The following is a 27,454-nucleotide window of genomic DNA, read 5'->3' on the forward strand; positions in this document are numbered from 1 at the left end:
CTAAAGTAAATTCTATGAAGCAGCAATGACAGCAACATATGCTCTATTCAACCCGATCTGTACGTATTTGTACGTATTTTACGAGGTGGCTAATTTGTACGGATTCGTACAAGTTTTTCTACTAAATCGGCACATATTTTACGAGTTGCCAAATTCGTATGAATACGTATGAATGACCTACCCCTAACCCCGCCTCTAAACCTACCATCACTGGGGTTTCAGAATTTTCATTTCATTTATCCCTATCTAGCTATCTAGCTGTGTAGGTGTGTGTGTGTAGGTGTGGTTGTGTGTGTGTGTGTGTGTGTGTGAGTGAGTGTGTACTCTTAAAAAAGATTCAGTTGGTTTCTATATTGAACCCTATGGTTGTTGACTCAATTTTGAAGAAACCTTTATGCCAAGGTTCTATATATAAGAAAGATATGTCTTAAATGATTACACTACTTTTATGTTTAACAGGTTATTTCATTTTTTTCTAGTGATATAAAGTATGTTTTCTTTTTCACAATTTATCTGTGGCAAACTTGTGTTGCCTATATGACAATGTATTAAAGGGTTAGTTCACCCAAAAATGAAAATAATGTCATTTATTACTCACCCCCATGCCATTCCACACCAATAAGACCTTTGTTAATCTTCGGAACAAACATTAAGATATTTTTGTTGAAATCCGATGGCTCCGTGAGGCCTTGCATAGCCAGCAATGACATTTCCTCTCTCAAGATCCATTAATGTACTTAAAAACATATTTAAATCAGTTCATGTGAGTACGGTGGTTCAATATTAATATTATAAAGCAACGAGAATATTTTTGGTGCGCCAAAAAAAATTAAAATAAATAAAAGACGACTTATAGTGATGGCCGATTTCAAAACACTGCTTCAGGAAGCTTCGGAGCATTATGAATCAGCATGTCGAATCAGCAGTTCGGAGCGCGTGATTTCACGTGATTTCAGCGGTTTGACACGCGATCCTGAATCATGATTCGACACACTGATTCATAATGCTCCGATGCTTCCTGAAGCAGTGTTTTGAAACCGGCCATCACTATATAAAGTCCGTTATTTTGTTTTTTTGGTGCAACCAAAAATATTCTCCGTCTCTTTATAATATTAAATATTGAACCACTGTACTCACATGAATTGATTTAAATATGTTTTAGTATATTAATGGATCTTGAGAGAGGAAATGTCATTCGCTGGCAATGGAGGCCTCACTGAGCCATCGGATTTCAACAAAAATATCTTAATTTGTGTTCCGAAGATTAACGAAGGTTGGTGTGGAAAGGCATGAGGGTGAGTAATAAATGACATTATTTTCATTTTTGGGTGAACTAACACTTTAAGTCCAAATAGAGAAAAATAGATAAATATATCACTTCATCTTTTATAACATGACCCAATGTTGATTTTGGTAAAATGTTGCAACAATATGTTTTTTTGTGTGTGTGTGTGTGTGTGTGTGTGTGTGTGTGTGTGTGTGTGTGTGTGTGTGTGTGTGTGTGTGTGTGTGTGTGTGTGTGTGTGTGAAAAATTACAGTTTTGGACATATAAGGAAATAAAAAATAAATAAATAAATTTAAAACCCCTTAAAGTAACTATAAATGAGCATGTAAAGCAAATATCTTTTTAAAAAATTCAGTGCGGAGCATGCCCCCTGCCCTACGCAATGTTCTCACCTTTTTCCCCCTTACCTGTTTGCATCCCTGTATATAAAAGCTGCTAAAACATATGTAAATGGAGTAATAAATATGTGAATAAACAAACAAACAAATAATTAAATAAACAAACAACAAATCACTACCCCAGTAGTAACTATTGCTAAAATTTGCACATTTTTGCCATTGAAGTCTATGGCTCAGGTATCAGCTATTCATTTTTGACCATAAAGAATGCTGTGTTAGAATAGTACATTAAAATACAATAAAATCTCTCTCATAAATCTATTTACTGGACCTCATTTTGTAAAATGTGACCTTTTCATGCCACATGTATTGCAGTAAACTAATATGCCATCTTAATCTTATCATTTTAGACTTTGGTTTATGACCTCGCTCAGTGATGTGAAATGGGTGAGGCCCAGTGATCATGCATCCTAAGACAGTCTTTAATGATATGCATGTTGTATAATTATGCTGGGAAATGAAATGATGTTTACAGGCATCATGTCATAATTTTTTACTGTAATAACAATAAGTATGTGCGATAAGTTTTGGTTTTGTCTATTATACACGAACACTGTTTAGTCAATCATTTATAGAATAGCTTTCCGTGACAATAAAGTGTTTTCTCATTTGTTGCTGTCAACAGTGCAGTCATCTCACTAAGCAACGGTTCTGAAAAGTATGGACTAACACCCTATTATTACATAATCTTCTTTAAGAAAATAGGCTACACAAAATAAATAAACAGACAATAAGCCAGGCTCAAAAAATGTATTTTATGAACCTGAACAATATAGAACATTCTAGATGGTGTTTTCATATGATTTATAAAAGAGATAGACCCTCACTATAATATTTTATAGACTCTGTGAATACATTAAATAACTTTGTAACATCTTGTGTTTATAAAGAAACAATGCGAGAATTACATGATTGTGTGTCGTGTGTCATCATCTCAGGTAGTGTTTGCTGTTCCTCGTTTGGCCAGTAGAGGGAGACAAAGCAAAGCACATTCTAATCATAGACAGGCATTTACGTAATGTGACCCTGATTAGTTTTTCCATAATGGATGCAAGGAATCAAATTGATGATGACATATGCCTCCCTCATGACGCAAACAGCTTTAATAAGAAAATAGAGCACAGGTGATGTCATCATCATCGTTATGAAGTAACAAATAAACCAGACAGCTATCTATTTTTGTCACTGAGGATGCCCGACGAGGATTTGAGCTTTTATTAATTTTTATTCAATGTGGAGAATAGGATAATGGCACAGTCTATGCAATGACCTAACCATAGCCCTGTGATCTTGTTAACCGAGACTTGACATTGGGAGTTCATGAGGACAAACTCATACAGTGTTTACGGTAGAGCAAGACAACTGTGGCAAGCCGTTTTAACATGTATTCCTTACCAACTAGTGTTGGGGGTAACGTATTACAAGTAACTTGAGTTACGTAATCAGATTACTTTGTCAAGTAACTAGTAAAGTAACACATTATGCAATAATGGTTATTGTAGTTCTAGACTAAATGTGAGCATGCATTTACTCATCTCACTTGCACAAACACGTTCAGTATTCCTCAAAATGAATAAAAACAGTGAAATGCAATCTCAGAATTTTATGCAAACCTGTAATGATTAACTATATTAAATTACACAAATATACTTTATGTATTTAATCTCACTTTATATATATAATATCACCCAAACCCAGTCTTTGCTGCTGACCTTCTATGATAACCATACTAATGAGAAAAAATTACTTTAGATTAGATTTAGAAATAAGAGTGTTGAACTTCCTTCTCCTGTATCCTATTCTTCTTTAATCCAGAATGGCAGCACAGCTGGAAGGTTTGTTCAAGCTGCGCCCTCTACTGTACAGGTGTAAATTTGCATTTCCTTCAGCCTGAGGCTTATTCATTTCACTTTTGGTGTGAAAGGGCCTTAACATTTGCAAAAAAATAGAACTTTTTTGTTGTTATTAAAAAACAAACAAGCAAGCCCAGCCCAGGTGAGAAAAAGTAACGCAAAAGTAATGTAATGTAACGCATTACTTTTCATAAAAAGTAACTAAGTAATGCAATTAGTTACTTTTTTGGGGGGAGTGACAAAATATTGTAATGCATTATTTTTAAAAGTAACTTCCCCCAACACTGTTACCAACTATCTGTTTAGTTTCTTACAAGAGTGCCGTACAAGTCCTGAAAAGTGAAGCCAAAGCATGGAGGTGTGTCATCCATATTTTTTTATGGTTTCTTACATTTCAGTCCATGGTATGGTTAAATATCATATATAACATCCCCTTGCATTGATTGTTCATTCAATATACCTAAGTGAAATTCACACATAAAATCATAAAACAGCAAAGAGATTCAACATACAGGAAGACTACAGACTGCAGTACTTTTTAAATTAATGTTAACAATCCTAATAGTCTCCATCTAACAAATAAATACTAATTATTAAATTGTTTCTATCTACTCTTTCTAACCTTTCTTAGTAACAAAACTGCTGTTTACATGTCACAAGTCAGAATGGCTATAGTTCAGTAAAAAAAAAAATCTAGTTAACAATTGGAATAACTGGTAATGAATAGTTAGTGACGCAGAAAATTATACTTGTTGGATAACTAGATTATTTATTAACAAATACAATACAAGTAGCACTAGTATAAAAATAGAACCCCCCCACCTCTTTCAACTTAAAAACTTAAAGGAACACTCCACTTTTTTTTGAAAATAGGTTCATTTTCCAACTCCCCTAGAGTTAAACAGCTGAGTTTTACTGTCTTCGATTCCATTCAGCCAGTCTCCGGGTCTGGTGGTACCACTTTTAGCATAGCTTAGCATAGTTCATTGAATCTGATTAGACCGCTAGCATCTCGCTCAAAAATGACCAGAGTTTCGATATTTTTCCTATTTAAAACTTGACTCTTCTGTAGTTACATTGTGTACTAAGACCGACGGAAAATGAAAAGTTGATGATTTTCCAGGCCGATATGGCTAGGAACTATACTCTCATTCTGCCGTAATAATCAAGGAACTTTGCTGCTGTACCATGGGATCTAGATCCAACTCCTCCCACTTTACATATCCCTAAACCTACTCGTCTCCGCCCCCTGGATCTAAACCTACCCATCGCTACCCCCTGGATCTGGATCCAACTCCTCCCACTTTACATATCCCTTAACCTACCCGACTCCGCCCCCTGGATCTCAAGTGTTCTGCAGTGAGGGGCTACTGAGTGCCTCTCACAAATGTCTCCATGGTTGCAAGGCACATTCCCTGTGCAAGCAGGTGGTCACAGGCGCTGTGCCTGCTGCACCCATGGTACGGCAGCAAAGTCCCTTGATTATTACTCCGGAACGAGAATATAATTCCTAGCCATATCGGCCTAGAAAATCGCAATTTTTCATTTTCCGTTGGTCTTAAGGCCCCAATATACTTCAAACGAAATCGAAGAACAAACTGATGTGACGTCATTTCGAACTTGCGAATCAGGCCAAAACGAAGTTCGTTTCGTGATCTTTTTGGAAGTTCGAAATGGCTTGCCAAAGCGAACTTTCAGGAAAAGTTCGCTCCAGCTGCAAAACACCTTCGTACAACCATTGGTCCGTGATGATAACGTAACAGGAGGTGTGCGCCGAGGCTCCGCCTTCACTCGTGTGGAACGCTTCTTTGACTCATTTCGTGTGTTTGAGTTCGTTGAGGTAAGATCTCCGTGGATGAAAACATGAACACACTGGATAGCCGCTTTTTAGTAGAAAATGAAGTTGTGCTTCTGATAAAATGAGGCACTGACACTGTTTTTCATGTTTGATAGTGTAAAGCTGCTTGATTTTAAGCAATCTATTGAATAAAGTGCTATATGAAGACATGACGTGACTGGAGTGCTAATTTGCAGAGCTTGTGCTAACATACTCATGTTGTTATGATCAAACGCTTTTCTTATGCTTTCTATAATAAATGCTTCCTGTTTTCTCAGTTTTGTTGTGTTTATTTTGTTACTGAGAAGAAAGTGTACAGCATATATTTACATATTCATCTAACCGTCGCTCTCAGCAGTGTGGGCGGCGTCAGATGTTCGATTACAGTATATCGCTGGTCACGTATTTCGAACTTCATTTTACCCCTAAACAAAGAACGAAAAAGAACTTCGTTTGAAGTATATTGGGGCCTTTAGTACACGATGTAACTACAGAAGAGTCAAGTTTTAAATAGGAAAAATATTGAAACTCTTTGGTCATTTTTTGAGCGGTCTAATCAGATTCAATGAACTATGCTAAGCTATGCTAAAAGTGGTACCGCCTGAATGGATTTGAAAATGTTAAAACTCAACTGTTTAACTCTAGGAGAGTTGGAAAATGAGCCTATTTTCAAAAAAAAGTGGAGTGTTCCTTTAAGTTCAGTTGCTGCCTTCAATTTTTAAGTACAATCCAACTTGGTTGTAGTAATTTCTACTTTAATTATATTAAACTGACATAGGCTATACACCGAGTTTAATCTTGTATAACTTATAAAAAATTGAAATTGCTCAATTATTTTGATGAGTTAAAGTAAAAACATAAGTTGCCATGACTTACTGATCATATGATTTGTACAGTTATTTTTTTAAATAACTACAGTTATTTATACGGAATAATGCTCAAACTGCTTGCCATACGCAAGCGGCCTCTAAATGCCCCACATAGGGGTATGTCATAAAATCACGCAAATAGGCGGCGGATGATACTGGGTTCAACCGAGTGCATTGGTTTCTCCAAAGTCTGATGCATTCAGAGAGTGGTTGTTTTGCGCGAGATGCGAAGAGTAATGACATTTTCTCCCTTTATTCTTCGCGCGAGCTCCAGTTTGTACCTTTTCCTCAAATCAGTGGTGAAATCCACGGAATGTTCCATTAACAGGAACAGCTGAGGATCATGCCGCACCGAATATGGGAGAGATGTGAAGAATTACAAGGAGAAATGTCAGCGATTGCGATGCTCACAAATTAACAATCAGGTAACGCACGCGCCTGCGTCTTCGTGTTGATGGCGTGGATTTCCGTGGGTTTTCATGGTCTTGAATGCATCGCACATAGGTATCAGCGTGTTTTTATATCTTGTCCCCCTAAAGCCTTGAGCCCCTCCTTGTTTTGTTGCTGTAATGCTGTAATGTTTACATTGGATTGGAAGTGCATGGATGGATTGGACGCGGGTTTGCTTGTCTCGCGCTTGTCTCGGATGTGCGTGATTGTTTGCACGCGCAGCGCGGGTTTCACTAGAATCTGAATTATTTTCGTTATTTTCTCGTGAGTTAAACATTAGGCAGGAAGGTTACATTGCGGCGTTTTCTCTGCAGTGAAGCCACACGAGAGGCCCTTTGAAAATGCTGCAAAAATGATTTTGACCTATGCGTGCTTAGACGAATTAAACTCAAACATTATTATAAGAAGAAAAAAAAAATGGAGCACTTTGCCTTCGTAGTTCTTCTACAGTCTCATTCATGCATCCTATGAGGCATTTTTAGTGCAAATTAAATCCATAATTTAGGATGTCAGTTTATGAACTTTAAAGTGCATAGAATAAACAAGATGTTACTTTGACCGCTTTGAGACGCTTGCATGTGATTCTGTCCGCCGGCTCGCCATTTGGCGCAAGGCTTATGTAACAGACTGGGCTGTGTCACACTGTCTCTGATGGAGAGGCGGATGAGAAACGCGAGCGAGAGAGAGAGAGAGAGAGAGAGAGAACACACTCAACACAGTTAGAGACTCCCCAACATTATGTTTTTTCCTGCTTTTCAGTTAGTACACAATAATAACTAATAATAATGACATATAATATATCATTGTTATTATTATTATTTGAAATGTTTTGCAGTGGTAATTTATATGTACCCACATCATACATGAATCACAAAAGCAACTTAAACATAACTTCTAAATGTAAAGATTTTCTGTTCTACTCTGATTTCTGTACTTTTCTGTTCTTTTCTATTAGTAATGATGATGATACTGAAAAAAACAGTATTTATGTTGTAAAATATTGCATTTTTAAAAGAAATGTTAAACTTTATTTATTTTTTTAGATAAATTGTAGAAAATATAATATTGCATTCATTTGCATGTTGCAGTGGTTTCTGCAGAAATTCTTTTTCAAATGTTTCATTATTCTATTATTAAGCATTATGAAACATGAACATAGCTTATAGGAGATGGTCACTTTCAATTCAAGAAAACATTTAAGAGAACCATGAGTTACATTTTTAAGCTTGGTTCAAGTAGTGGAGAAAAGGATTTCCACTTGCAAGAGTCATTTGTTTGGTGGTTATTTGACATCTTTTAAAGCATCCTTTTTATCCCTTGACATCGAACTGATTTAAGATTCTATTTATCTTGTGCATTGTACTGTTTTAAAGGAATTAACAGATGCTGTCTCACTGAATTGTAATATACAACATGACTGTGTTGCATCACTGTAGTTTGATAACTGCAACATATTCCTTGTGACAAACAACATCCCCTTTATCTGGGACTACCCATGCAACCTCAAAATGAATGTCAGTGGCATAATAAATCATCACCGATAACATGCTCTGCCTGCCATGCTTAATGTTTTGACTTCTGCAAAACACACAAATCAACTGACTCCATCTGTTTGATTGCAAAACAATTTCGGGAGCTGCTTATAGTTTGTTTCTTGGTTAGCGATTTTGACATGGATGCTCCAAAATAACTTTGAAGTGAACCATTGTGAACAAAAAACACTCCATGTTCACTTTATTTCACTAAATTATGATATTATATTATAGTATTAATCTATCATGAAATTTACCTCTATATATATATATATATATATATATATATATATATATATATATATATATATATATATATATATATATGCATTTAATGCATTCTTTTACGCTACATAGAAAACAAAACTATATGTAATAAATATGTTTTGTTGCTAAAGATCCATTAAAAATATGTTTTATTGAACATGTGAACCCCTGGCCTGTGCCAGTGCTTATTTTTTTCTTAAAGGGATAGTTGACCCAAAAACTAAAATTCTGTCATTATTTACTCACCCTCAAGTTGTTCCAAACCTGTATGAATTTCTTTCTTTTGCTAAACATAAGAGAAGATATTTTGAAGAAAGTCAGTAACCAAACAGCTGATTGGCCCTATTGACTTCCATAATATTTGTTTTATTCCATACTATGAAAGTCAGTGGGATGACAACTGTTTGGTCACTCAAAATATCTTCTTTTGTGTTCATCAGAAGAAAGAAATTCATACAGGTTTGGAACAACTTGAGGGTGAGTAAATGATGATAGAATTTTCATTTCTGGGTGAACTATCCCTTTAAGGGCCATTAAACATATATTAACTAAATAATTTCAATAACAATCATTCTAATATCATAATACAGTATTGCAGTTAGCTTGTTTTCTTGAAAAACACAAGGTGCATTGTAAAATGGAATGCAACTAAACCAGACCAGAAACATGGACAGTGTGAATGCAAATGGGTCCCTCTTTAATTCAATTCATTTTGAAAGTTTGTTTTTAGTAAAGAGGAAGTGTGAAAACGCCCTTAAAGTTGGGATCAGGCTATAGCAATTCGACCAAACAGCAGCATCTAAAAAGTGACTGGCTGGCTGTCTATTGCGTGGTATCTTTAGAGGAAGAAGGCGTGACTATACAAGCACAGAAGAACCATCACAACAATACTGAACAGCACCCATGTCACAGATTAAACCTAGTTTGAATGCATCGGACATAACAATAAAGGAAACTACAACTGCACGCTATTATAAGTTTGTTGGAGATAAAGTCAACTGATGTTAGGCGGCAGAGGAATATGCATTTTCTCTTTCTATGCTGAAGCTCAACAACAACAACAAACTCAAGCTCGTGGACGTGAAATAGGAAACGGACGATACCTCAGTGTTAACCATGACCGTCTGCTAGTGTACCTGGACGATTTCTTTTGGATTAGTCTGCAAATTCATCAAACAAGACAAACTGCATCGTTTTAGTCGCCAACAAGCAGCGCGTGGACGAGTCGGAAACTCGCGCGACATTGAAAACAAGTAAGCTCGGTTGGTGCCATCATACTTTGCTTATTGGACAAAAAGCTCTCATATATCACCTAAAATAAAACTGAAAACACTCTTGATATGCAAACGTTTGCATTTATAACATGCAGACTGTATAAATGTGGCGTTCAAACCAGACCATGTTTCTTTTGTCAGGGGTGCATCCCTGCATTTCCTGTTTAGGGCTTCATCTGCTCGGGCTATATGCTAGCGATAGCAGCTAAGGGCTTGGGAAGTGCATGCGATTTGTTTATTTTTTTTTAATGTAATGCACAAACTCCGTGTAGTCTCGAGAACATGTTTAAAAAGCACGAGGGCAACTGCGGATGTTTGCACGAGCTCCGCGCGCGCCTGTAAAACTTCGGCCTTTCTTTGTGCTATTGTTGATATGCTGGGCCACGGTGACATTTTTATTTGTTTTATTGGTAGGGAATGAGCACAGTCCTTGTATGAAGAATGAATCATGTTTTAACCACATCCACAAGCCCTTTCGAATTATTATTTTTGATAAAGTGAGGCACGCGAGGTTTGGTGGCGCTCCTTTGTTATTGCTTTGTCTGTTAGGGAGCACATGGCCATCCACGCTTTTGTTGTTGAAGTTACAGCTCCCCCTCTTTGTGGCAAATCAGCACCGTCTTTCCATTAAACACGGTTTGTAAATATTTGCTGGTATTTGTTTTCTAATTTTACACATGGCATTGTATATTTAAATGTCATGTAGCATAATGAGAAGTTTACTTGTTTGTGTGAATCAATGCACACTTCACTGATTTTGTTAGGAGAAAAGTAATAAAAATGATTTGAAATGTGTACAAGTAATATTTTAATTATTCATTCTGATGCTTTTAAGTGTGGCTCAATGTCTGTGTCTTAAATGTGATGTCTGCTTGCCTGAAATATGTCTGGTTTTGTATTATTACAGCTTCAAACATCTTCTGGTGTACTACACAATGAAATAATGTCACAATACATAAATAAATACAATACAATACATATTTTTGAGGCAAATATAAACATTGTTTTAATTCTATTAGTATTACACTGTTCTTGGTTTCAAATGGAAAACGACCCATTTATTTTAAAACTATCCATTCTGTTTTGCATTGAGAGCATATTTTAAGTTCAGGGTCATATTTAAGGAATAATTCACCCCAAAATACAGTTGTTAGCTTTTATGCTGTTGTTGTTTTTTAGTAGAATATAAAAGGAGAAATTTCCTCAAACATCATTCTTCTCCTTCATGTTGGTGCCTTGTGTTTTCTTGTGATACAGGCTAGAATAAAATGATCTGTGAACAAAATATAAATACAGCATGCAAATTTGTTCTGTTCCATACATCATATTTTGACTTAACTAAAAATAATAATAACTGTATGTTGTTGTATGTATGTTGGGACTTAAACCAGGTTCACTGCCTAAACTGGTTTCTCAGACAGGGATTAGATTAACATAGGATTAGGCCTTAGTTCAATTTGAACATTTAAGTAGATATTATAAATGTGCCTTTGGAAAAAAAAGAAGGGGAAAAAAAACCTGGTGTGCATCTTGAGACAAAACAGTTGCACTGATATATTATAAAATATGTAAGTGCAAGTTGCTTTCAGTTAAAATAGCTCAAACATTTATTTTAGTCTGGGACTAGGCTTAAGCCTTGTCTGTGAAACCGGGGGTATGTGTATCACTAATTTGCCTCATGTTTTGAAAGCTTGCGTTATTGTAGCACCTATTTCCCCAGTCTGTCAGTAACACTCAAGGGTGTGTTTCCCAAAAGCATTGTTAGCCAACTATGGTCACAAGTTCCGTCGTTATCTGCATATTTCAACGAGTCGGTGTTTCCTGAAACTATAGTTCCAACAAACATTTGCAAACAGCATTGCAAAGTTGTGTGGTCAGAACAGCAGCTTTCGACCTGTAGTTAGAAGCATCGTTTTTTTGGTTGTATGAATTAATCCATATCTTGAGCAAATTGAAGCAAGCTGGCATTCAGTGCAATCTATATCTTTCATTTTGAATATGTACAAATTTCATTTACATCTTTTTTAGTTGTCAAGAGTTTCAAAGCACCATTTTTGAAGAGTGTGCATGTGTGTATGTGTTGTACATAAGAAGGATCATATGATTGAATCTGGAAATTAAGCAAAATAACAGAGAAAAAAAAGGATTAGTCCCCTGATGCCGTGTCTGTAATTCATAGCAAGAAAAAATAAATAAATCTGGCATTAATTTGATCTCACAGATTAATTAAAATAAATTATTACTCCACCTGTGTGACATCATTAACATTATGGTTGAATGACAAGTTTGATATAATACAGTTTCGGGAAACAGTTGTGACAAGCTATTTCTTCAACAGGGTGGGTGATACAACCAAAATCTTACAATATGAGTAATTTCATATATTCTTATTTCACAATAAAGATAAATATCACTATATATATAATATATAAATCTACATATATATTGGTGATGAAAATTATAAAATTTCAATGATTATTTAATATTATGAATTAATATTATAAAAACCTAATTTAAAGCAAAAATTTGATTTTTTTTAAATATATATATATATATTTAAAAAAAATCAAATTTTTGCTTTAAATTAGGTTTTTATAATATTAATTCATAATATTAAATAATCATTGAAATTTTATAATTTTCATCACCAATTTCAATATCAGAAAAAAAAAAAAACCTAATACTAGCCTGAGTACAAAAAACTCTCAAGCTTACTGAAGTTAATAGTCAGTGAAGAACAAAGAAACTAATTCCAAGCAAAACTACAATAAAACAAAGACAAATGAAATGGATTTATCTGAAAAAATTCAACCACTAAATATGAAATGCTACATAAATTGTATGAAGTAATTAAATGTACAAACATAGTCTTCACTGTGTAAATTAAATATATAACTAAATGTATATATTTATTGTTATTAAAATTACGTCATTGTACTGGAAATGCACCCCTGTTTACTTCCTTTCTCTACGAAGCCCCTACTTCCAAAAAGCACAGTGCTCCCTGATTGGTCGGCTGGACCAGTGTGTTGTGATTGGTGAACCGCTTCGAGCGTGTTTCGGAAATGTCACACCACTTTTACAATAACCACGAGTTTCGACACACTACTAATGCAACTCAATCAGGCCTCGCCCCTTATTTTCATAATTATGCACTGGGTGGGAATTATTTAAATGAGGATATTGTGATTTGTACATTGGAGTGGAGTTTGTGCTTTGTAACTTTGCAGACCATAATAGGTCCTCTCCTAACTTCAGTTGAATAAATGACAACAAAAGGTTTTCTGTACATCATTATTCAATTCACGAAACCAATATTTCTTGTGTTTCAAACAGAGTTCCGACAATCTGAGGCTGTTAAACACAAGTGCCTCTTGCACTACTGGTCCCCACCCCCCATAGGCAGGTGTGACTCGTTCGTACGACGTCACAAATGCGACCATGGGAAGTAGCAGTGAGTAGGCGGCCATCAACAGCCCCCTTAAACCAGAGGAGGGTCGTCGGGGAGCCTTGCATCACCCCTCTGCACCTCAGGAGAAGGTGGGTCAGCCGTCATTATATTGAGTTTGATGCAGTTACCATTCGAGTTGTAAATTTTAATAATAATAATAATAAAAACATCTGCAGAGTGACTACTTACATTATGTGTATGTTCATGTCCAGTCCTCCAGTACGACGTCAGTGGGGGCAGCGAGATAGACCTGCTGTGCACACTTCCCTACATCAGGATGAGAACTTCCACCACCCTGTCTTCTCCCAGCATCAGCAGATTCCTTTAGATGAGTCCAGGCAATATAGCCACACCAGTGCACCTCCACGCATGCTGCATACTGCCACACAGCCCCCCCAACAGAACTCCATCATGGTGGATCTTCACGAACAGGTATTAGTTCAAATGTTAGTTGTTCATTTAGACCATAGGTCTGAAACTCTAGTTTTCTGTGGGCCGCTATCCAGGTGTTGTTCTCCATTAGAATCTAATACTAGAGATTACTTTCAGGAATTTTAACTATTAACGCAGTTATAGAAGATCTCTTTGTAGGTGAATCTGTAACATCTAGTGCATGAGATTTGTCTTATATATAAACCTATATATATATATTAAATATAGAGGTTCTGACAAAATGTTGATTGCAGTCTATTAAAAAAAAATGAATGAATGATTCAACGACTCAAAGACTTTATACTCATAGAGTTTCATTACTGGATGAATCAGGGTTTTTGAACAAATCTCTTGAATTAATGATTCAGTGACAGAAACAATTTTAACAGTCACCTTTCGCCACCTACTGGTGCAACAATGCCATTGATACAATCTTTATTTAAAACAGAAATTTATGTCCAGAAGTTGATTTACTCTATTTTGAACACTACCGTAGACATCAGTGTTTATATCTGAACTATACACATTTATAGTTCTTCTGTGTTAATTTGAATTATTTTTAACACTCAGAAATAATGATACTGTGGTTAAAAAGACTGTTTTTGAAGCTGTTTCATACCTATACATGATAACTGCTTTCTCTGGGTCAGCGGCAGGACCAATGCAGATTTGAATGTTCGCTGTGATCGTACTTGTCATAGGTTTAATAGACATAGCCAAATCATGGTCATTTAGGAATAAGGTGTTCGAATCGAGATTGTGATCTTTTTAAGGATTAATCGTGCAGCTTTACTCTCTATATTTATTTGATGTTCACTATATAGGGAATTGAGTGAGTGATTTGCATAAGCAAACTTTTACTGGTAGATTTTTGTTGCCAGTTAGGCTACAGTTGGGTGTTTTATATTTATTTTATAAAAAATAAATAAATGTATAAAATTTGTTTAAAAATTACATTTATAAAACAAAAATTGTACTTTTTTATATTTGCTACTTAGGCTACAAATGGGGTGTTTATTTGTGTTTCATGCATTTTTAAGTATAAAAATAAATACATGTAATAAATATCAATTTAAATTTATAAAAGTGTTAAAACTAAAAATATTAGGCAGCTACTTCATAATAATCCTTAAGAGAACTATGGATAAAATTTGGGCATTAAACCAAAATGCACAGAGTGGATATTGATTTGCGAGCCAAATTTAGGATAAGCTAGTTTGAGTCCCCTAATACAGACATTAAGTGTTTTTACTCAGACTTTGATGTGAAATCAATCCGATTGCTGTGATATTGCTGATATCAGATTGCTGTGAGAGATAGTGGTTGTTTTTTAACGAGTAACCTGAACTTTTTGTGTTGTCCTTCAAGATGCATCAAGGATCAGTTCCGATATCTTACACAGTTACCACGGTGACGACCCACGGTTTTCCCATCCACACCGGGCAACCTATCCCAGCCTGCAATGCTCAGCAGCTCCCAGCATGCTCGGTAATGTTCAGCGGACAGCTCTCTCTGCTCTGCTGCCTTCCTCCTCCAGTGAGTTTGAAAAGGAAGAGCTGGAATGTCAGTGAAGTTTGTGTAGAGCACACCTAACATGTCCATTCGCTCCAGCTTTACTTTAGCCGATGTGTGTGTGTCCCAGGCAGCCATTATGCCCACCCGTCCTGTTAGCCAAAGATATTCGATTATGAGTGTTGTTCTGTATGTCCTTCTCATGCTTACACATTAGACATTGGTTTAAAGCAACATTTCACGTTTTGGTTTTCCTGTAGGCTTTTCCTGTGTCTCTAGAATGATTAATGATGCAACTTTCAAGGGACAGTGTGCAACCCCTTAGTTTTTCTTTGCATTGTCACTGCAAATGTCATTGAGGTATTTGATCTTTGATAGTGTACTTTCTGCTAATTTTATCATCTGCTCAAGTCATTGCATTTGTGTCAACATACCCACCTCTGTACTTTTATGTGGCCATAGTGATGTACAGTTGAAAGTGTCTCACATTGTGCAGAGGACAAATGTTTTTTCAGTCCTCTTTGCATTATGTACGCTTAATGAAATTATATAAACTAAAAAACGATATACTTGTAGGTTAATAATGTATTTTTCTTTATATAGTTTAATAATTATTATTAACAAAAACAATAAAAGGAAAAAATATAATAGTATTATTATTTTCAAAGTTTTTCCCATCCTTAACCCTAATGCTTTTGAAATGCTTTAGTGGATTAGCTAGTAGTGAGAGTAGTGAAAGTGTTAGATATGCTTTAGTGCAGAGTATGTCAGCATGTTGCATTCCCAGTTTTAACAGCCATTTCTTTAACTGCACAGCAGTGCAGTATTCAATTGCCTATCCTCACTTTCTTCACGAGTGTATATATGGTGTGAGTGACCCTTTTGTTTTCTGGTATTTCTCTGTCTGCCTGCAGCTCATTCAGGCCTGCACCATGCAGCACCTGCCAGTGTCCTATCAGGCATTTCCACCATTGATCTCCAGTGAACATTTTATCCTGCACCCTAGTCCGCCAGTGCCGCCCCACCAGCCTCCTCACCTGCCTCCACTCAACCAGTTTGTTCCCATACAGCCCCAGCACCCACGCATGGTGAGTGCAAATCACAACATCTATGAATGCTACTTAATGGAAGAGAACTGTTATTAAAGGATTAGTTCACTTTCAAATGAAAATTAGTCCAAGCTTTACTGACCCTCAAGCCATCCTAGGTGTATATGCCCCTCTTCTTTCTGATTAAAACAATCGGCGAAATATTAATAAATATCCTGATGCATCCAAGCTTTGAATGGGGGTCACTAGTATGAGCTGAAGAAAGTGCCTATATCTAGATCCATCTATCATAAACATGTACGCCACATGGCTCTGGGGGGTTAATAAAGGCCCCCTCGAAGCAGTGTGGAGTAAAAGTTTATGATGGATGGATGTCGATAGAAGCACTTTCTTCAGCTCATACTAGTGACCCCCATTCACTGCCATTATAAAGCTCAGATGAGCTAGGATATTTATTAATATTCCTCCGATTGTGTTCATCAGAAAGAAGAGAGTCAAACACACCTAGGATGGCTTGAGGGTGAGTAAAGCTTGGGCTAATTTTCATTTGAATCCTTTAATGTCCTTGTTATGCACATTATAGTGGTTTATATATAATATTATAAAAATTGCAGTATTATATATTATTATTTTTAGTGATCAACCGATATGGATTTTTTGATTCCCGATATCTTAGACAGCAGGGTGGCCACTGGCTGATATAAAGCCGATGTGATTGTAATATAGTATGTGAAGCATATAATGATAGTGAATAACACATGCAATAACAAACAAGTGCTGCGAATTTATATTTATTTTACATATTTAGAAATAATTATTTGGAAAATTTATCAATATGCCAACATTTATTTGAACTTGATAGATAAAGTCCCAAGCTGTCGAAATAAAACCCACTTCTGACACTTATGGACCAAACAGAAAAGAATGCCACAATTTTTTTTTTTTTTTTTTTTTTTTTTTTTTTGTGCATTTCAAATAAGTTGCATTGATAGCATAACCAAAATCTTCATGGTGTGAGTAATGTTCGCCAGAGGAGAACTGGCCCCCCGACTAAGCCTGGTTTCTCCCAAGGTTTTTTTTTTCTCTATTTTAACACCTATTTGCCACTTGTTTGCCACCTGATGTCACCTGTTGGAGTTTGGGTTCCTTGCCACTGTCGCCTTTGGCTTGCTTAGTTGGGGACACTTGACATTTGACTTGACATTTGATATTCAACAGTATTCTTGACATTTTTTCAACAGTGCTTTGATCTGCCTGCATTGACACTATTCTTTAAGAGCTGCTGTGCAGCAAAAATTATGTACCAGTTATCAATGTAAAGCTGCTTTGACACAATTTGCATTGTAAAAAGCGCTGACTTGACTTGACTTGACTTGACTTAATGTTGGAAATTCATCACAAAAATGTTTTATATCTTTCATATTTATGTAGTAGTAGTAGTGCTATTTTCATATAAAAATACAGTTTATATCATTTGATGAGTTTCACTCTTGACGAATACAAACTAAAAGATAAGCTTACATTTAATGAGCTTATTCTTAATCTGCCTTTAGTGCAAAAGCATCTTTACATTATATAACAACTGAGTGTTGCATTATTAAAAACATGGTTACAGTTAAAAACATCTCAAAGCTGTAATACATTATAAATGTGATTGGATGAGCCATGTTTGAAGGTTCTGAATGCTAAAAAAAAAATGCCAAGATTTTGCTAGCCAGCATTGCACTACTTTATTATTCCCAATGTTGAGTGTAATGCATTACTATAATATAGTGTGTGATGTGATTACTGTTACAGTTTAATTAGTAAAGCAAACCCATTACAATCTAGAGCGAACAATTAGTCATGAGCAACAGATTAGTCCCCATAACTGATCTTAATAAATTATATAAAAACAATGCTGAATATTGGTGTGACAAAATGAATTCTTTCTAAAATAGCATATAATTGTATGGTATTAATTGTTATAATCTTATGCTAAAGGTTTGTAAAGTATTTTATATGTGTGTATTCAGCCTCTGCAGAGGGTGGAGAATGAAGTGGATCTGCGAGGAGACCAGCATCCGTTAGGAACATTCTCTTATCCTCCAGCACACCATCCACCAGCAATGACCCCCTCCGTCCCCCTCCAGTACCTGCCCCAGGAGCCCCTCCATCAAGAGCTACCTTATGGAGTGGTGAGTTGTCTTTGCTTCTTTATGTTGACAAAGCATAAATGGCAGTGTTCTAGTCAAAAATTAAATACTGATTCAAATGAGCAGCATTTGCATAAACGGGTAATGACATTATGCAAAAATATTTTGCTCTTAAAGGATTAGTTCACCTTCAAATAAAATTGTCCTGATAATTTACTCACCCCCATGTTATCCAAGACGTCCATGTCCTTCTTTCTTCAGTCAGTGGACTTCAGTGGCCTCCAAACAGTTGAAGGTCAAAATTACAGTTTCAGTGCAGCTTCAAAGGGCTTTAAACGATACCAAACGAGGAATCTTATCTAGCGAAACGATCTGTCATTTTTGAAAAAAATAAAAATAAAAATGTATATGCTTTATATAAACAAATGCTCACCTTCCAAGTGCTTCCGCCAAAACCGCACTTTCATATTCTTCAAAAAGCTTACGCTGTTCCCTATTCAACTTACGGAACGAACGCAGTGCCAGTTCCATTTTTTCTGTAAGTAGTAGAATAGGGAAGGCGTAATTTCTGTACCACTATTGTCAGATTTGCAAATAATTGTAAACAGCAATAGTTAATACAACATTTGTCTTGATGATTTTTTTGACATTTTGATGTTGGCTTGACAAAGCTTTGTCAAAGTAACAAAAAAAAAAAGTTGAAACAATTCTTAAAGTTTAAAAAATTGTGTAGTCCTTACTTTCTTTGAATACTTTACAGTATAGACCTTACTTACCAGAGAAACATGCGCGCCGCCATCTTTAGAATATTGTCTTTGAACTTCCGTTTTCGCGGTAGCCCTGTATATTTCTATGGCATCGCTGTTGAAGAATAATTAGCTGGTGAAGTGAATTTACCTGTTGTAGAGTTAATCAAAGTTATCATGAGCATTGTTATGTTTAAAGTAGATGTCTTAACAAATGTCAGTAGACCGGGAAGATTTTAAATGAGCAGTTCATTCATAAATACGTAAGATCGCTGTGGAAATACAAACCGGAAGTCAAAAGACAACGAGCGCAGCGCTGAAAAGGGGCGGGGCTACATAAGGTCTATAGATAGAAGACAATATACAAAATACATGTTTGTGTTTACAATTAAACTGTTTGACAGTTGAACTGACAGTTGACATTTGGACAAATATAGTATTTTTAAATGTGCGCTACAAGAAAAGTTTGATTAATTAGCTAAAATAAAGACTACTAATTCAGAAAAGTGAGATAACGGACATAGCTTGAAACTTTAGAAAAAAAAAATGTCTATGGGATTTGTGGAATTTTGATCACCTGCTTCGAAAAAACGGTTTGTCCAATCAGTTAGAAAATACATTGCAACCCGAGTCAGAACAGGCTGAATGACTGTGCCTAGTTTGGTAAATGAAAGTCAACATGATAGCAAAATTTGTTCCATTTATGATCTTATTGTGGACGATTCATTGGTGCACCTTAATCTTTAATTAAAATCAAATAATTTGCTTTTCTTCCGAAACGACTTTACATTTCCATTGAAGTCATTAAAAATAACAGAGGCTATTGATTAATATTAACCAACTGCCAAACAGCCGCAGTGTTACTCTTTTCAGGAAATCAACACACGGATGGCTAATTTATAGTCCTCTTTGCATAGTAAACAGAAATGTGGCAATTTTAACAAAAAAAACCCCGACACGCTTTATCTTTAGTCTCATGTTGCTCCTGTCCTTATAGTAGAAATGCTGCCAAAGTAGCTTTGGATAAGAGTTGGTAAATGGAAAAACAATACTTTTAAAGGTTTTTCTCATGTGTTGTTGTCTCCGTTTCCTCAGCCATATCCGCACATGCTGCCGAGGCGTATAACTGGACAGAGGTACCGATTACAGCAGCCTCTGCCTCCCCCGCCTCCTCCACCGCCCTACTACCCCGGCTTCTTACCATATTTCCTGTGAGTCTCTTCTACTATTTATAATACAAATCACACACATTTTGCCATATGAATTAATTCACATCACAATAATGGACATTATAAGCTTATAATCAGTGTTAGGGAAAGTTACTTGTAAAAGTAATGCATTACAACACTGCATTCATTTTGTCTGTTCCCTCATACGCAAAAGTGTGCATGTCTTTACATTATAGAGAAGAGAGAGAATTTTAATTCAGTATAATTTAAGTTATATCAAAGAAAGACTGTTCATTCCTATAAGTTATGAATGAGAGAAAATGCAACGCGCATTATGGTGGAATATGTCTCGCCTTCTAAGTAAAAGAGCCAATCGCTGATGGATAAAGTCTTTGCGTCACTGCAGCTGCCGTTAGAAACTCCTGTTCCCATAGAAACCTGAGACTCGTGCTTAGGACTGCACATGCACATTAGCTTGTCTAGCCTGAAAAAGAAGCTTTTTTAAGTGAATTTGAGCATAAGAAACAAAATTTCATGGGACAGTTTATGACAGATTTTGTTGCTGATTTGAAATATGTTATTTAATTGTGAGTTCAACAAGCAGTTTTTAAGATTTCAGGATTCCCCCATTCAAATAGATATGACGTGGTCTTGGATGGCCGAAGCGTATACATATATGGCCGCCAAGTGGACAGTCTTTCCTTGAAAGGGACTTTCGTTATATTTTATTGGCTAGGACAGTCAAGAAGAGACAGGAAGTAACAGGGGAGGAGAGAGGGGCACAGGCTCGAACTCGGGTCGCCAGAAGCACTGTTGCGCTATATGTCAGAGTGCTTCCCACAAGGCTATGGTTCTGACTTGTTTAAAAAATGTTTAAGCAAGGTAATTGAACTGAAAAGTGTGTACATTTATAAAGTAATGAGTTATTTTACTGTTTACATCAAAAAGGTAATCTGATTGATTACTTAATGCACGATTCTTGTAATGCATTGCCTTTGTATGAAGCCTTTGTGATAATTCTTTGCTATAGTGAGAAAAGGCATTGAGTGTATGCTAATGATTTATGTGTTTGTGAACTGTGAAACAGCTCGATGCTTCCTGTGCCTCCAACTGCTGTGGGTCCTGCTATCAGTCTGGACTTGGATGTAGACGATGTGGAGATGGAAAACTATGAGGTAAATGAGAATCCTCACATGGTGGGTGATGGAGTCGCCCCACTGTTTATCAAAAATAAGCCATTTATGGTTTTCATGTAACGCTTCTGTTCCAAAACCTAGTGAATTTCTTTGCTGTCTACTGTCTGTAAAGGCAGCTCGCTAACTTCTAAAAGAGGCATTTAAACATCCTCGTTTGCAATCATCAAGCAAACTCATTCATTTTCAATAAGAGTGATTCTGTGGGCATGTGCAGTGATGCAACAAAGTTGAGAAAAGGTTAACTTTATAGAATTAGCGAGTTACGTTATAGAATTAAAGCTAATTTTGGAACAGAGCTAACATCATTATCTTATCACAGTTTGTGTGGAGAGTTTTGAACACTTGTGTTGTTTCTCTCAGGCGTTATTAAACCTCGCTGAGAGACTCGGAGAAGCAAAACCTCGAGGACTAACGAAAGCTGATATAGAGCAACTTCCATCCTACAGGTTCAATTTAGAAAACCACCAATCTGAACAAACTCTGTAAGTGTTCTCTGTTATATCTGCCCTCTGTTATATAATCTTGAAGTTTTGATTGTGACTTGGTATTGATGTTCCTTTGGCTTCTCTTACAGGTGTGTTGTATGCTTTAGTGATTTTGAGTCAAGGCAGCTACTTCGAGTATTACCCTGCAACCACGAATTTCATGCGAAATGTGTGGACAAGTGGTTAAAGGTAAGAGCAACATCTTAATGCACAAAATCTGCATTAACAAACAGCAAAATGCTAAGACGGTGTAAATGGTCAATGAATATAGGCTTATAAAATGCTTATGTACACAACCATTCAGATGTTTGGGGTTGGTATGATTTTTGTCTCTCGTGCTCACCAAGGCTGCATTTATTTGATCAAAAATATGGTAATATTATTACAATTTAAAACTGTTTAAATTGTTAAAACAGTTTTCTATTTCTAAGTATTTTAAAATGTATTCTTATATATCATTATAATATACTGATTTGGTGCTCGGGTAGCATTTATTATTGTTATTATTAATCTAAAAACAGTTATGCTCCTTATTATTTTTTATTGAAACCATGAAACCGGGATTCTTTGATGAAAAGAAAGGTCAAAGGAATGGTTTTACAATGTAAAGGTCTTAACTGTCACTTTTGATCATTTTAATGTATCCTTGCTGAATAAAAGTATTAATGTGTTTTTTTTCTTACTGGCCCCAAATTTATGAATGGTAGAAAATATTTATAATTTCATGATAATTGCTAAAATGGAACAAAAATGAAATCAGTATCTGCTCAGTAATTTCTTCATATTTAGTAAATGTTGATTTAATTTAAATTTGAAAGAGAGGATGTTTGTTTTCATGTATAGGCAGTCACAGTTACTAGCTGATGCATAGATCCATTAATGGTGTATAGAAACATCACTGGCTTGTAGAAATTAATCGGTTACATGTCTTGCAGACCAATCGCACCTGTCCAATCTGTCGAGCCGACGCGTCTGAAGTTCACCGCGATGTGGAATGAGTTCAGGTTTTTGTCCTTCACTGGAAAGCAGCACAAATCCTTGAGTGTGTTCTGTGAGTGGGGACACCTGATCTCCAGCCAAACGCAAATCTACCCCCCACCCCGCTCCCAACCCCACCTCTACAATAAGCAATCTTGGAATTTGTAAGGAACATGTTTGACCTCTGCTGTGCGTCATTGTGTGAGTTTCATGAAAGCTACTGCCGCCTATAGCCACTTCCGAGTTCTGGAATTGTGACCGTTTTGGGGTTTTTTTGGTTCTTTTTCATCTTTGTTTTTCATTTCCCTGCCCTCGTTTTTCGCAGATTCCAAAGATAACCTGTAATGCGTGTTGTGTTGGCATATTTGTTTACACAATTGAATATTCTCTAGTTGTTTGATCACAAATAATTAAAATCGTGCTTTAGTATCGTTAGGGACCGTGGGAGCGGGTCGAGATGACGGTGGTTTTTGGTTTTACTGTGCAATCAGACGAGTCGGTAAGACGCTCCGCCGGTGAACGACCATCGTAGATGCATGTCTCTACAAGTGATGGGCTGAGGGACTTGTTAATAATCTATGTTTTGCAATAATGTATTGATCATTTGAATATCTTAATCCCGATTCTCTTTTATCTGCGAATGCTGTTGTGAAGGTGTGACTTTCAGTGGTTCAAAGTTCCAAGGCCTGAGGTTAAAGAGGGAAACGTAGACAAAAAGGACTGGGAAACGACAGGCGTGAATCTATCGGGTAAACTCCCGCTGGGCTTTCACCGCAGTCGTAGAGACATTGAGGAAGCTGCGGCGTTTTCGCTTTTGCTGTGTGCTGGCAAGGCCAATCTGACTGGCCCATGGGAACACAGGGACGAGGACAGCACACTGCCTCTGCCAGCTCCCACCTGGCTGCACTGCACAACCCTCATCCATTCTGGACTGGCCCTCTTCATCCCGCTCCCTCACACTCAGCTGTGTAACTCTTTCTCGGCTAGATCCAGGAGAACATCTCACGGGCCTCGCGCGGACTGTTCTTTTAGACTAGCAATATTTGAATTAGCGAGATCCACCGCATTTCAACCACAAGAGGAACGTCGGACGGCCTCCGTCTCGCCATTCTCCAGGCCAAGGAGGACGCAATTGCCTGTCCAGAATGACTTTTTGGGAAAGGGTGGAACGCTTTGCGGAAAGCAATACGTGCAATGAGTGTGTGAGGTGAACGCAACGTTTTGACCTGATTTTGGAGGACTAGGCCTTTTGTTTTTCCTCTTTCGTGAGCCAAATAATCAATATACTCTACAAGATTTTAGCTCTGCCTTCTCAAGACCTTGACAAGCACAAACCTGTTACTAATCTTCAGATATCCTTTGTCAGTTCCTCTTTTAAAAGTATACGTTTTTTTTTAAGTGGTGTTATTTATTTCTTCTTTTGAGAGCGTTTTTGAAGGATTCGGTCGGAATACTAAAACATCTTTAGCGCGTTTTAGTTTGCCTCCCGTTGTCAGGTCTCAGGCCATGTTCACAGTGTCAAGTGATGTGAAAGAAAAAAAAAAAACATTGTATGCATAGCCTTGGTGTGAAAGGTTGCAAATTATCGTCTTGTTTTTAAGACAAAAGAATGTTGAAACCCTCTGTATTTCTAGCTACGCCCTCTCCTGTGTGCCAGTTGACTGTTGTCGTTCCACGAAGATCCCAGGCAGGATTCGAAACGGCAGAGACGGAGCGTTAGGGTCGTTTAAAGAAAAAAAAAATGCACTGTAAAACGCTCAACTCGTGGTTCACTCGATTCCAAAAACAAACCTGAACGTTGTTCAGGGGAAAACTATGAACTATTTGGGTTTTTTTTTTTTTTCCCTAAGTACTTTAATTATAGGACTTTTAAATATATTATATATATATTCCTGAGTCGTTTGTCCACTGAATAGTCATTGTAACTCAATAGACACACTGGCTTTCTCGGGTAAAGGGACTCTCTCATGAAAATGTGAGTATCTTGCGTTTGCGTGCCAGGTTTAAAAAAAAAAAAAAAGCCATTGTAATGAATTTAATCCACACTTTTGATAAGTAATCTATGTATACATATCTGTTCACTGGCATATATTTTAAGTATAACAAAAAAAAAAAAAAATCACTCAGGGCCTCTCTGTAATTGAAAAATATAGGAAAACAGTCCATTTCGAATGGGATTGACGCCATGGAGGTATATTTGGGAATTCTTGGTTGTTTTCCTCAGGCCATGCATATTTTAAATGTAATCAACTGAACTAATATTCCTTTTTTTTAAATAGTGGTGAATATTATTCCATTATAAGACTGGCATGCAAAGAAGAAAAAAAAAGATGAAGTGACATGTTGTATCGAGTGAGAATAGGCTTTTCGTCACTGCAGCCGATCATTAGCGTATGTTACTCGAACCTGTTTTCCAGCCGTTGCGTTTTTCCGTGTTCTTGTACTTGAACCACACATAAAGGTTGTAATCCCGTTGAAAAAGGTGCCACGGTGCACACTGTCCTACCTAGACCACTTCCAAGACTATTCTTACAGTGTTTGCATGATTAAGGATTAAAAAAAGAAGAGAAAAAAAAAACAGAGAAAAAAAAAAGACTAATAAAAAATGAAATCTGTATTTTCAGTGAAAGATATCAGGGGTGGGCAAGTATTTAATTGTGCACAATATGCATGCATGTCTAACCAGGTCCCAACCGGTTTTTAGGTAGATCTAGTTGGCTTTGGGTTCTGGGTGTAGGGGACTTTCTGCTCAGCTGATAACTGCCATGCACTGTACTGCACACATTTGTAATAGAACCGAATGACTACAAGATTTTATTGTGCTTGTACTTGCAAAAGAAGAAGAAAAAAAACACACAAAAAAAAATCAAGAATAGTAATATAGGATGTTTAAAATAACAAAGTTAAGCTTGATGCCAGTGGGAAGACGGTGGCTTTTTGAGATGGGAAATGTGATTGGCTCCTCACCACATTTGTGCTTCTATTGTTGCCTCAGTTACTGACACACTTGCCTGGAATCTAGATAATGGAAAGCCATATAGTAAAAAGGTGCTAGATATTCTATATTTAGGTGTAATGCTACATTCACATAAGAGAATGCAATAGTTTTGTTATGGGTCTCTTCATACAGCATGCAGTGCTACTAGTACCTTCACGGTGGTCAGCAACAGTTAATAGCATTATCGACAGGGGTTTCAATTAAGAAAATAAAATAAAAAAAAATAATGAACTATTTAGCTTTACTTGTACGTGCTGGTAGACAGTGACCGTTTTAAAGGATAATATTATTTTACCGCCCGAGTGATCAGATTCAGTACATCTGCCTTAAATCGAAGTAGTAGGAGGTTTCGTGTGGGTTAAAACAACACTGCGCTATCACTCATTCACCAGAATGGTCAGAAATATATGTACCTGTTGTACGGTTCTCTCTCTACCTTGAGCATCTGTAACTGTTATGGTTTAAAAATAAGTTGTTGATATACACGCAAGCACTTTTGCTTGGGGTAACCGGCTGTGGGCTATTTCTAATATATCCTTATTTAGATTTATAAAGGAATTTTTCACAATAACCAAGATTCCTTGAGAACCTCAGTGTTACCTGTACTGAATTACTAAAAAGAAAAAAGGAAAAAAACAACAACCTATGAGTTATGATGATAAATAGAATCTTGTAGTCTTTCTGTGATTCAACTAATAAATAATCTCACAGCTTGTGTGGTGGAAAATTGTGTTCCAATAAGCAGCTAAATACTTTAGGATTTGTGATTTGTTGATTGCTCCATAGACGCCACTGATTGTTTACCAATGATTTCTTGCTGTGGTGGGATAGTGGATTGTTTACTGTTCTATTCTCCTCCTGGCCTTTAGGGGTCAGTCATTGCCTGAACTCCAGACTACCCAGCCAACAACAGGGCCAGGGGCATGTGTTCTGTGTTAGGAAGATATTTTGCTTTGGTACTTGCACATTTACAGTTACCTCATTTTTGCCATGTTTGTATTTGGAAGAAAAAAAAACAATAAAAAAATGAAATAAAAAAGCTAATATATATATATTATATATAGGAAATGGTTCTTAATGCTATAATTTTTTTTTTCATTCCATTGGAATCATTGTTTGTAGCATTTAACATAACTAGTTATAGTGTATTATAAATACATCTGTATACTGATTGAAATTTTTAAGATTTGTACTTTTTTTAAATGAAAGTTGCTAGTTCTGCTTTACCGAGTAGTGCAATCATATTTTTTTTAATTGTGGCTGATTGGAGAGGGTTGTTCACTAATAAATGTGTGATGTATACTCATACTAAACTGACTAAATTAATCAATGCTTTAAACATTTTGCACAATACAGGTGTGTTGCAGTTCAGTGTCTTGTCTGAGGGTTTCTGTCTCAAAACAGTTAGAAGGTGAATCTCATAAATTCATATTTGCCCATATAATCAAAAGGAATATTTTGTATGAAGAACATTATTCGGTGCAATACATATTTAGACCTAGGGAAGAACAATATATTGGCGTCGTATCAGCACCTG

The 27,454-nt window shown here is 36.4% G+C and overlaps 1 protein-coding gene across 5 annotated transcripts; it reads left to right on the forward strand.

The window, feature by feature from the left end:
- The first annotated feature begins 6,369 nt into the window (after window positions 1-6,369).
- Window positions 6,370-27,230, forward strand: rnf44 (ring finger protein 44). Of its 5 annotated transcripts, none has more exons than XM_048176244.1 (11): window positions 6,370-6,747; window positions 13,103-13,306; window positions 13,430-13,649; window positions 15,018-15,185; window positions 16,076-16,249; window positions 18,226-18,387; window positions 20,187-20,302; window positions 21,348-21,435; window positions 21,817-21,938; window positions 22,031-22,130; window positions 22,877-27,230. In XM_048176244.1, exons 2-11 carry the CDS (start codon window positions 13,200-13,202, stop codon window positions 22,937-22,939), a joined length of 1,320 nt encoding a protein of 439 aa, XP_048032201.1. In that variant the 5' UTR covers window positions 6,370-6,747; window positions 13,103-13,199; the 3' UTR covers window positions 22,940-27,230. The 5 variants fall into 5 exon arrangements, with proteins under 5 accessions (XP_048032201.1, XP_048032199.1, XP_048032200.1 ...); XM_048176242.1 differs by having other exon boundaries at window positions 6,370-6,668; XM_048176243.1 differs by lacking the exon at window positions 6,370-6,747 and adding an exon at window positions 9,083-9,754.
- Window positions 27,231-27,454: the final 224 nt, after the last annotated feature.

This window comes from Megalobrama amblycephala, linkage group LG23 (genome assembly GCF_018812025.1).
Source record: "Megalobrama amblycephala isolate DHTTF-2021 linkage group LG23, ASM1881202v1, whole genome shotgun sequence".
In the NCBI taxonomy this organism is placed as follows: Eukaryota; Metazoa; Chordata; class Actinopteri; order Cypriniformes; family Xenocyprididae; genus Megalobrama; species Megalobrama amblycephala.